Source organism: Pseudonaja textilis, chromosome 2 (assembly GCF_049901715.1).
Source record: "Pseudonaja textilis isolate UNSWEBS1 chromosome 2, rPseTex1.2, whole genome shotgun sequence".
Taxonomy (NCBI): domain Eukaryota; kingdom Metazoa; phylum Chordata; class Lepidosauria; order Squamata; family Elapidae; genus Pseudonaja; species Pseudonaja textilis.
The window spans coordinates 4,341,177-4,352,350 of record NC_141991.1 but is presented as its reverse complement, the minus strand read 5'-3'; the positions used below and the strand labels follow the sequence as shown (position 1 = coordinate 4,352,350).

At 42.6% G+C, this 11,174-nt stretch overlaps 1 protein-coding gene and 1 long non-coding RNA gene across 3 annotated transcripts in view; one reads left to right on the top strand and one right to left on the bottom strand.

Annotated features, from left to right (window-relative positions):
* LOC113450390 (uncharacterized) overlaps positions 1-11,174 on the bottom strand; it is a 30,776-nt gene that overhangs the window by 15,551 nt on the left and 4,051 nt on the right. The window contains exons 4-6 of one of the 2 annotated variants that reach the window (XM_087927791.1): positions 10,525-10,598; positions 8,880-9,006; positions 5,821-7,709 (exon numbers count right to left, since the gene is read on the bottom strand). In XM_087927791.1, the coding sequence (XP_087783917.1) occupies positions 5,821-7,709; positions 8,880-9,006; positions 10,525-10,598 (2,090 nt within the window). Of the gene's footprint in view, positions 1-4,183; positions 7,710-8,879; positions 9,007-10,524; positions 10,599-11,174 lie in introns of those variants that run through there. The other variant, XM_087927790.1, reaches the window with a different exon arrangement.
* Positions 531-2,449, top strand: LOC148126589 (uncharacterized). The gene is made up of 2 exons (XR_015742495.1): positions 531-1,778; positions 1,875-2,449. It is a non-coding gene; the product is annotated as an uncharacterized LOC148126589 (long non-coding RNA).

Genomic DNA, 11,174 nt, shown 5'->3' with positions numbered 1-11,174 from the left:
TTTCATAGTAATTAAAAATGATTCATCATAAAAAAATAAATGGAGATAATGATATGATTAAGGGGTTTCTTCTCCCTTCTCTGGTTTGACTGGTTTCCATCCTGTCTTTTTTTTAAAAAAAAAAAAAATCCCCACCGATTCCAGAGTGTCCACCCTCTGCCACTTGGTGGTTGGGTGCCCGCTTTTTCAAGGGGTTGAAAAGTCTCCATCCTTTTTGGGAGGAAGGGGGTTAAACCCCCATTTGGGAGCACAAGTGATGCACCCCAATTTCTGCACGTTTAATTTTCTTGCTTAAGTTTGTAATGCAACCCACCCACCCCCGTCCCTGTCTCTTCTCAAGGCTTTATCCAGGAAATTGGGGTAAGGGGGTGCTAAATGCTCCCCCGGATCTTCCTCCCTTCTGGCGAGCTTAGACTTTTCCTTCCTGGTCGAGTTTGGGATCTTCATTTCCCCCCTGCACTCCCAGAAGTGGGAAGAGTGACTCCATCCCTCTCGTCGCCTCGGTTCCCACGAGATGGCTCTGCACGTGTCCGGCGGCTCCCTTAAGTGCCGGATTTCTCCTGCGAAAACGAAACAGTTACAGCGAGCGAGCGCGGAGTCCTAGAGAGGCCAGACGTTCGGCGAGGTCCGTTGGGAGGCGCGCATGCTCAGTCCGCCCTCCGTGCGAGTGGGGCTGCCCCTCCCACCGTCGTTCCCGTAGTGTAAGGAGGAAACCCACGAGAAGGGGAGAGAAAGGAGGGGGGGGGGGAAAAAGGAGCCCTCGGCTCACGTGATCCTGGCGAGCCAATGACGGGAAAGAAGCGCCTGTCAGGTTGGGCGGGAAAGGGAATCGCTGGATCGCCTCAAAGCCGCTTCTACGCTGGGCGCGAATCTTCCTCCTGACTCTGAGGGGATCTTGGATCTCCTGGTGGCCTTTCATTCGTGCCCCGTCGGAGAGGAGACTTGGAGTCCTTGGCCGGCATAAATATTTGTCCTTTCAGGTGGCCTCTTGAAGCATTTCACTGCGTTGTCTGTGGAGATTCTCAGTCATCCAGGTCATGGTTGTCCCCAAGGTGCTTTTTCAAGAGGCAACTGGACTTTCTGGTTTTTCATAAGCGCATGGCACAACAGAGGAGAACAAACCCATCAGGACAAGATTTAGCAGTCCACCTACATTTAAGATACAGGCCACTCTTTTGAAGACAGCCAAGTCCACATTTGAGACAGAGAGGACCGCTGGTTTGAAAGAGGGGTCAAAGAAGCCGTCTATGTCAAAATTGAACAGACCTCTCAACAGAGGGGGAAGGGATACGACATCACCTACACTTCTTGGCTGGGAACTTTCCCTGAGGGCTTTGGTGGGTCTTTATTATTAAACCCGCTGGGAAGGGGGGCAAGCTTGCCGGATCACATGAGCCTGGAGAGTCAATGGCAGGAGAAAAGTGCCTGTCAAATTTGGGCAGGAAAACACAGTCAACAGGTTCTCCTCAGCTGAGGTGTGATTTTTCTTCCTGAGGGCTTTGGCTAGTCTAGAGGGAAAAAAAAGAATTAGGGGTGACATGATAGCAGAATTCCAGTATTTGAGGGGCTGCCCCTAAGAAGAGGGGCTCAACTTATTTTCCAAAGCATCAGAAGGCAAGACAAGAAACAACAGAAACTAATCAAAGAGTGAAGCAACCTAGAACTAAGAGAAACTAATATTGATGACTTGACCAGTGGAACAGCTTGCCATCAGAAGTTGTGGGTGCTTCATCACTGGAGGTTTTTAAGAAAAGACTGGACAGCCACCTATCTGAAAGGTATAGGATCTCCTGCTTGGGCAGGGGGTTGAACTAGAAGATCTTGCAAGTCCCTATCAGCTCTATTCTGATTGCCTGTCTTTTATTATTTTTTAGACTTCCTCATCATGCTTTGTGGTATCGGGGGTCTCCTGGTGGAGCATCATTGGTAAAGGACCTCATTAAGGAAAGATTGGCTTGGACAAAATCTGCATCTGGTCGCTCAAGGCACTTGAGGTGACAGCATGAAATTCAAATGTCAAACCATCCATTGATTTCTGTTCTGCATACCAGCAGTGGCACACAGCTTGGAAAACAGCCTCATTTTTAGCTCTGGCTGAAAAGAAAATGACCTGCGGAACTTGTTGACTGCAAAAGAACTCACCAGATGCCCTTTCCAATGTTCCTCTACCTGGCTGAACATGAAGCCTTTGGCCAGCATCCAGCAGCACTGGAAAGTTCACAATCAGGGCATCTTTTGAGCTTCTGAGACAGACCTGAAGTCTCCCTTTTCTCTCTTTCCACTTCCCATTACTCAACTGAATCTCTGAAGAAGCTGCTTCTTGCTTTCCCAAACTTGGGCCTATTGCTTGTGGGTCACACCCTCCTCTGGGCAGGGCATTGTTTAGATCCCCCTCTTGCCAAAGAAATCACAAGTGTAGAAATTAATTATTAAACAAATCATTTTTAACCACTCAAATGTACCTTCAGTTTATAGAAAGTTGCTAAAAATTTCAGTTCTCTGGTACCCCCTTGAGTCCTTTGATGTAAAACAAAATGATAGCTTCAACTAAAGCACTTTAAATTCACACGATTTCTCTCTGTATATATTAAAAATGACGCAAATATGAAAGTTCCTAACAAATGCTATACATTTATATAAGAAGAGTTCTCATGTTTTATAAACTTTGTTGCTTTGTTAATAGGTAGATCTGTTTGCTAATATCTTTCTCATATTCCATGGATTTTAATGCATCATTGTCTCTGCAATGTGAATTCTTTGAAACACATCAGATCTGAAGGCATTCCACCTCTTTCTACAAATTTCTAGGTCTATTTCATTCTGTTCCCCTCACTGACAATTCTCCAACACATTAAACTAAAAGTCTAGAGATTCTCAGTCATCCAAGTCATGGTTGTCCCAAAGGTGCTTTTTCAGGAGGCAACTGGGCTTTTTTTTTCTATGAAGATGTTATTGGATGAGACCCTCTAAAAGATGCAAATCACCAGCTGTCTGCAAAGAATATAAATTCGTCCATTCCCCACTATCCTGTCAAAGCTGAAGAAGCTTCTTAGATGAATAGCCAAATGTCTTCAAAGAAAAAACAAGAAAGTTCCCTCCTGAAAAAGCACCTTTGGAACATATTAAACTTTTTTTTCTGTTAGCTTCCTTGGTGTATATTACACAACATTTACACTACACCTGCTCCAAATATTTTACTATATTATCCCTTCAAAAGAATACAATTAATACTCAAGATATACAGAAACTTTTTTTAAAGAAGCTACATTAAGATTAAAAGCACAGAGTCAAAATCATGTCAGACAAGGCTTCTCAAATTTGTAATGGCTTGGCCCTCTCAAACTTCAAATAGGATTGACCTTTCTGATCATCTTGATATCGCAAATTCAGGAATCTGCCTTAACTAATATAGAGGCACTAAAGTGACATTAAAACGCTTGAGAAACAGTAGTTCTGGAATATAACACCAAAAAAACCCACAAAGAATTCCCTTTGAGCTGAACGTTATTTCTTCATGAACTGTCTGGTTTGGTTCTGCAACCCAACAAGACAGACAGACTTCAGAGAGTAATTAAGACTGCAGAAAAAACAATTTCTACCAACCTGCCTTCCATTGAGGACCTGCATATTGTACAAGTCAAAAAAGCCTGTGAAAATATTTACAGACCCCCTCACATCCTAGACATAAACTGTTTCAACTCCTACCCTCAAAACAACGCTATAGAGCACTACACACCAGAACAACTAGACACAAGGACAGTTTTTTCCCGAACTCCATCACTCTGCTAAACAAATAATTCCCTCAAAACTGTCCAACTATTTACAAAGTCTGCACTACTGTTACTATTAATCTTCTCATCACTCCTTATCGCCCATCCCCTCTCACTTGTGACTGTATGATTATAACTTTGTTGCTTGTATCCTTATGATTTATATTAACTGTTTCCTAGTAGGATTTGATTGCTTATTGTACCCTATAACTATTAAGTGTTGTACCTTATGATTCTTGACTCTTGACGAATGTATCTTTTCTTTTATGTACACTGAGAGCATTTGCACTAAGACAAATTTCTTCTGTGTCCAATCACATTTGGCCAATAAAGAATTCTATTCTGTTCTATGATAAAAGACTAACAAATATTCTGGTTGCCTTGCTCAGAATTGAAGACATAAATAGAAACAGTTCAGTTGAACTCGCTTCTTTATTTAAAAATATTGCTCATATGGTACACTGTGGAATCAATAAACCATTTTTCAAAGTAAAGAGGCCACAGCTGCAATTATACACTGAACTGTTTTCAGCAGAATTAATGTAATTTTGCACCCAGAGATCTACTAAGCTAAACAGTCAAATAAACATTTGGGAGAGATTTTCACTGATTTTAAAACAAAACTTTAATACTTTGTAATGTGTTTAAGGAAAGTAGGTATTTTCAGTACTTACCACTAAAATGCACAAAAAGTTTTCCCCTGTTTTGTTTGCACAGCTCTCCACAAAGCCTGGAGCCTGATCCCAGATTTCAGATGTTACTTCTGCCCAGATAAACCCATATGACCAGGCAGAGATTTTGGTGTAATAAATGGGACACTAATAAGAAATTCTCATGAGCCGGACCTAACTAGGAGGTAATACCTCTGGAATTAAGACATATATCCTGGCAGCTCTTTCCATAATCCATACATTTATTCAGTTTTTCCTGTGGTGATCCTCCAAATGAAGAAAGACTATCTCAACCTCTTTTCACAGGATTCTTGTACTTCTGCATCCTTAAAGCGGATCCTTTTCTGGGAGGTGAGACAGATCAACAGGGTGATTTTCTATGGATTTCATATATTTACCGTATTTTTCCAAGTATAAGATGTATTGGACTATAAGATGCACTTTGGTTTAGAGGAGGAGAAGAAGAAAATGGTTTTTTTTGCCTCTGCACATCCCATTTTTGCCCTCCCAGGCATCCAGAAGCAATTTCCAGGCCAAAAACGGACACGTTTTTGGCCTCCAGAGGTCTCCATGGGTCCTGTTTTTGCCCTCCCATTTTTGGCCTGGAGAGTGCTTCTGAACGCTGGGGAGAGCAAAAATAGGATCCGTGGAGGCCTCCTGAGGCCAAAAACGTGCCTATTTTTGGCCTCAGAGTGCTTCTGGAAGCCGGAGAGGGCAAAAATGGGACATGTGGAGGGGTTTGAGAGGTCAAAATGGAGGTGTTTTTGATATATAAAACACACAGACATTTCCACTCACTTTTTGGGGGGGGGAGTGCATCTTATATACAGAAAAATACGGCATACTATACTGTCTCCTGCATGAAACTTTTTCTGGGAAATAAGAGCACCTTGTACTGAAATTCTTACATTTCTTACATTTCTATAGTTTCTCCTTTCATGGAATGTAACACTGCTATTCTACAATCTCTCTTCCATACACACATTTCTGGGTTTCTCCTGTGTGGATCCTTTCACAGGACCTTAGGCACAAAGCCAGCTAGGGGTCCTTAGGCCAGTCACTCTCTCAGCCCTACGATGATCATAATGGCAAGCCACTTCCAAAAACTTTGGCAAAAATCCTGCGGAAAAAACTACCTCAAAGGAACAATTAAAAAAAAAATCTTCACACATTACATTGCTTACATCCTATTTCCTTCAAATGGCACCTTAAGAAAAATCAGTTCAAAAATCTCGATTGAAGTTCTCTGCATTCCATGTCTTTGCAGTGTATGTTTGACATCACAATGGATTGTTTCATAGGAATTAAGGACACTTCAATCACTAAGGGCATCTTCCCACATGTAGGTCTTTTTATGGGAAATAAATTGATTGTTCCACATTCAGTTCTTTCCACACATCGTTAATGTATATTTTTTTCTCTCCTGTATGGATCCTTTTATGAGAAGTAAGAGAACTGTTCAAACTGAAGCTCTTCCCACACTCTGTACACTGATAGGGTTTCTCTCCCGTATGGATCCTGATATGGGAAGTAAGGTTACAGCTTTTGCTGAAGCTTTTTCCGCACTCTGCACATTTGTAGGGTTTCTCTCCCGTATGGATCCTTTTATGAGAAGTAAGGGAACTGTTCAGGCTGAAACTTTTTCCACAGTCCGCGCATTGATAGGGTTTCTCTCCTGTATGTATTCTCTTGTGGGAAATCAGTTGACTTTTCCACCTAAAGCTTTTCACGCACTCTGCGCACTGGTACAGTTTCTCAGTTATGTGGATACTAATGTGATTAGTCAGGGAGCTGCTTGAAATAAAACTCTTCCCACATTCCTTGCATACGTAAGGTTTCAACCCCGAATGGATCCTTTTATGGCAAATAAGGGAGCTGCTGCTGCTAAAGCTCCTTCCGCACTCCGTGCATTTATATGGTTTCTCCCCGGTGTGTATTCGGTTATGGGAAGTAAGGTGACTGCTCTGAATAAAGGACTTTCCACACTCCATGCACTTGTAGGGTTTTTCTCCTGTATGGATCCTTTTATGAGAAGTAAGAGAATCGCTGTAACTGAAGCTCTTTCCGCACTCTGTGCACTTAAAGGGTTTCTCTCCTGTATGGACCCTTTTATGGGAGGTAAGGTGATTCCTGTTGTTAAAACTCTTTCCGCAATCCAGGCATTGATAGGGTTTCTCTCCTGTGTGGATCCTTTTATGGGAATTAAGAATACTGCTTTTGCTGAAGTTTTTCCCGCATTCCAGACATTTATAAGGTTTCTCTCCGGTGTGGATCCTTTTATGAGAAGTCAGAGAACTACTCATACTGAAACTCTTTCCGCAATCCATGCACTGGTATGGTTTTTCTCCCGTGTGCATCCTTTTATGGGAAGTAAGGTGACCTTTCAACCGGAAGCTCTTCCCGCACAGCATGCATTGATAGGGCTTCTCTCCTGTATGGATCTTTTTATGAGAACTTAGAGAACTGTTCATACTGAAGCTTTTCCCACAGTCCTTGCATTCATAGGGTTTCTCCCCTGTGTGCATCCTTTCATGGGAAGTAAGGTGACTTTTCCACCGGAAGCTTTTCCCACAGTCAGTACAGTGATATAGTTTCTCTCTGGTGTGGGTACCAATGTGATTAGTAAGGGAGCTGCTGAAAATAAAACTTTTCCCACATTCATTGCATATATAAAGTTTCAATCCTAGATGGGTTCTCTTATGAGAAACAAGGCACCTGTTCAAACTGAAGCTCTTCCCACACACTGTGCATTGAAAGGGTTTCTCCCCCGTATGGATCCTTTTATGAGAAGTAAGGGAACTGTTCATACTGAAGCTTTTTCCACAGTCCGCGCATTTGTAGGGTTTTCCCCGCAAGTGGATCTTTTTATGGATCGTTAGATTTCCTCTCCACCTAAAGCTCTTTCCACAGTCCACACATTTATAGGGCTTCTCCCTCACGTGGATCATTTTACGGGGAATAACGTTGCTCTGATGACTGAAATGCTTTCCAGTTTTGCGCTGGTTACTGAAGTTGGGTTTCGCTTGAAGTATTTCGCCACTTCCTCGACGCTTTCCCATTCTGCTTTCTTTACAATCCTGTTGGGTCAGGAAGTTATCCATTTCTGTGCATTTGAGAATGGCTTTTTCTCTCCAACTGTAAGACTGGTTTTCCTCATATCTTCCTTTTCCGCACTTATCTGAAGACGTATCTCCTTGTATTTCAATTTTGATTATTGGTGATGGCACCACAGCTGGCTCTTGGTAATTTTCAGTGTCCGGATCCTCAACTGATTGAAATGGAAGAAAAAGAAATCACAAAAGACTTCAACGTACCGCTTCCTGTTCCCATGACAGTCTCTAGCCTGTATCTATTCTTTGGCAATTACAGGGGAGCAACAAGGTAGATGACAACATGAATAATATTAATTCAAAAGGTTGACATGATTGCTTGTTTCATGTAATTCTGGATGGTTTACAACAACTTAAAACATGATAACAACAATCAGTGCTCTGCAGCTCAGATCTTAACATAATGATATAGTGCACACACCTTTGTCAGATGTGATGTACCTGTTAGGAATAACAAGGTTACCTAACGTAGTTTGGGTAAAATAATATATATAAACTATGATAGTAAGTTTAAGTGTGTGTCACTTTAAACTGCAAAGCATGTAATTTTGGGTGTGGTTGTGAAACCGCCATAAGAGGGAGCAAGAGAACCTGTTGGATTGCTGACTATTGCTGTTTTGATGGATTGATGGTTTGCTAACTGCATGTTTCCTACTGCTGAAGGAGGGAGTTTTGACTTCTTCATATCTCTACTGCGAGGAGATATATTACTGGACTGATATTTGTAAGTTTACTGACCTCTTTTTCGACACTGGACTTTGCAACTGAATAATCCCCGGACGGACTGAATTAGTAAATGATATATGGACTGTTTTGACTATGCTATAACTCTTACTGGAATAAACTATTGAACTAGCACAGTGTATCTGTTTTACTGAGTGTAAGCTACAAAAACGTTTATCTCACATATTTTGCCTGCCTGCCTGACTGCCATGCAGATTCTGCTAGAGTGTATCCCTAACAGTACCTATGTTGCATCCAATGCCACAATATACACCTCATTGCAATATCTTTGTAAGAGGAAGTATGGTGCTGATTAGGGCGTGTGAAATAAGCAAACACCCCCTTCCTGATTATGATTATGATTATTATTAAGCACTTCATGGGGCCCAAGGAACATCCCAAGACTGCATATCAACACTTTCTAGACTGACTGGTCATCAGACTAACCTCTTTCTTCGAACTGTGGTACTTGGACAACCATGGAGGTGGAGGAATTAATATAAGGAAAAACAAAAGAATTCATTTTAACATCATTTCCTAATATGTAAATAAGCCATTTAGTGTCTCTCCAGTTTGACTTAATTTTCCTCTAAAGGAACCCTTACCTAAAGAATCCACAATCCTAGATGTTTCCAACATGACCTCTCGGTGCAGGGTTTTTTGGTTAGGATCTAGTAGCAACCACTCTTCATTGTTGAAATGGATGGCTACCTCCTCAAAAGAAACAGGACCCTGAACGAGGAAGGAACAGAATCAGAACCAACATTAGTTATGCTTCTGGATGATCTCTGGCAGGAGCAGGATGGAGATAGTGCAACCATTATGGCTCATCCTGATCTCTCGGCAGCTTTCAATACCATCAACCACGGTACCTTTTCGAGTTGACTTCGGGAACTGGGAATGAGTGGCACAGTTTTATGCTGCTTTACCTTCTTCCTCTGGGATCGATTCCAGTCAATAGAGAAGTCCAGCCTGTGATCCTGCTTTGTAAGGTGCTGCAGGGCTCAATGCTCCCTCTAGGGTTGGTTGTTGGATATAATTTTTTTTGCATCTCTATGAATCTGCTGGGTGAGATCATCTGTAGCTATGGGATGAGGTATCATCGGAATGCAGATGATATCCAAATGTACATCTCTGTCTGGGTGAAATAAGTGATGCCGTGGATGTGCTCTCTTGATGCGTGGAGGCTGTGGGAATTTGGATGGGGGACAATAGGCTACTGTTCTGACCAAGGCTTTCTGAGACAGTAACAATCACATGCTGTTTCCAAAAAACATTTTTTTTATTTCAACGGCTGTGAATTATATACATTCACAGCCCGTAACGAGTCCCAAACAGTTTATGAATAGCCTAACAGAAGTCTTGTCACAGTCTTTCGGGATAAGGCTGATAAGCACCCACCTTTATCTCCCTTGAAATGCTGCCAATGACTAAATTGCCAATTAGCTGTACAAGGCCAAATGGAGCACAAAGTCAACACGGAGTTTCAGAGTTTAAACTGACCAGAACAAACAAAGTTGCTTCCTGCAAAGGCTCATGTCCCTTTGATCCTCCTTTAGCTCTTATGGGAGGGCTAATCATCTCCAAGCCTTACTCCCGAGTCACCCCGTTTGTCTTAACTGTTCTTGACTTCTGGCAGCTCTGCGCAAGCATGCACTGGGTACAGGCTCCCCCTGTTCCTCTGCCTCACTGATGTCAGATTCTGGAGGCTCCAGAGTCAATATATAACTCTCAGATGGCCCCGGCCCCATCTGTGTCAGACGCAGATCCCTCATCTGAGCCCTCCCCAGACTCCAGCACTGGCCCATGTTCCTTCCCACTGTCTGATTCTGCTGCGAGCTCCGCAGGCCACCGGCGGACCACAACGGCTACAATTGAACCTGTTAAGATGACTGACTGTGGATAGGAGAGTCCTCCAAATATGGTGGTTTAACATCTTTGGCTTGGATGGGCTTACACTGCCCGAGAAGCACCTAGCGTGTAATCTGGGGGTCCTCCTGACTCGTGCAGGTGGCAGTCATGGCTAGGAAGGTGTCTGCTCAACTTCGGATGTGTACCAGTTACGCCCCTTCCTGGATCAATGCTGGAATACTGCTATCATGTCACCCCTAATCCTTGTTTTCTCTAGACTGGCCATAACCAATTCCTGCATGTATATGATAAGCAGTATCATACACTGAGACCTCAAATGACCCGCAAAGCAGTCACCAACTGCCCCCCAATATTAGCTCCAGATCTCTTCTTTCCTACCTGAGCTGGAGATTCATCATCTCCATCAGTACAAGGAGAGGAACCGATGAACAACGGTGGCTCCATTTGGCTCCCTGGGAAGGAGAAAGACAGGACAGAAGCAAGAAAGGGATTAATTCCACATTTTGTAGTCTGAAGTCATGACTTCTTCCTGTCTTGTGGAGGACACCTCCATTTCTCTATCTTAACCTCAGTCTTCAGTGTCCTTTCATGGGTTCTATCTTTGGATCCAAGAATGAAACTTGGAACATGCCAGAAAGGAGAGGTGGTGTTGTAAATAATCCAGCAAGGATGTGTATGAAGATTTACTCAAAATCACCTCTGAAAAAAAGACCAAAGGCTGTTCTCATCTCTGAAAATAAAAAGAAGTACCTCACATGAATACAACTGAGTGAGTCCAGAGGTATTTTACAAGAGTCCTCCATTCCTCCGCTCGCAATTGAATACCTTATGCCACCAGGCTTGAAATACTGGACCTAGACAACTTAGAATTACGCTGCTTATGGTCTGACCTAAGCTTAGTACACAAAAGTGTCAGCTACAATGTCCTACCTGTCAACGGCTACTTCAGCTTCAACCACAATAACACGCGGGCAAATAATAGATACAAATTCAAAGTAAACCACTCAAAACTCGATTGCAGAAAATAC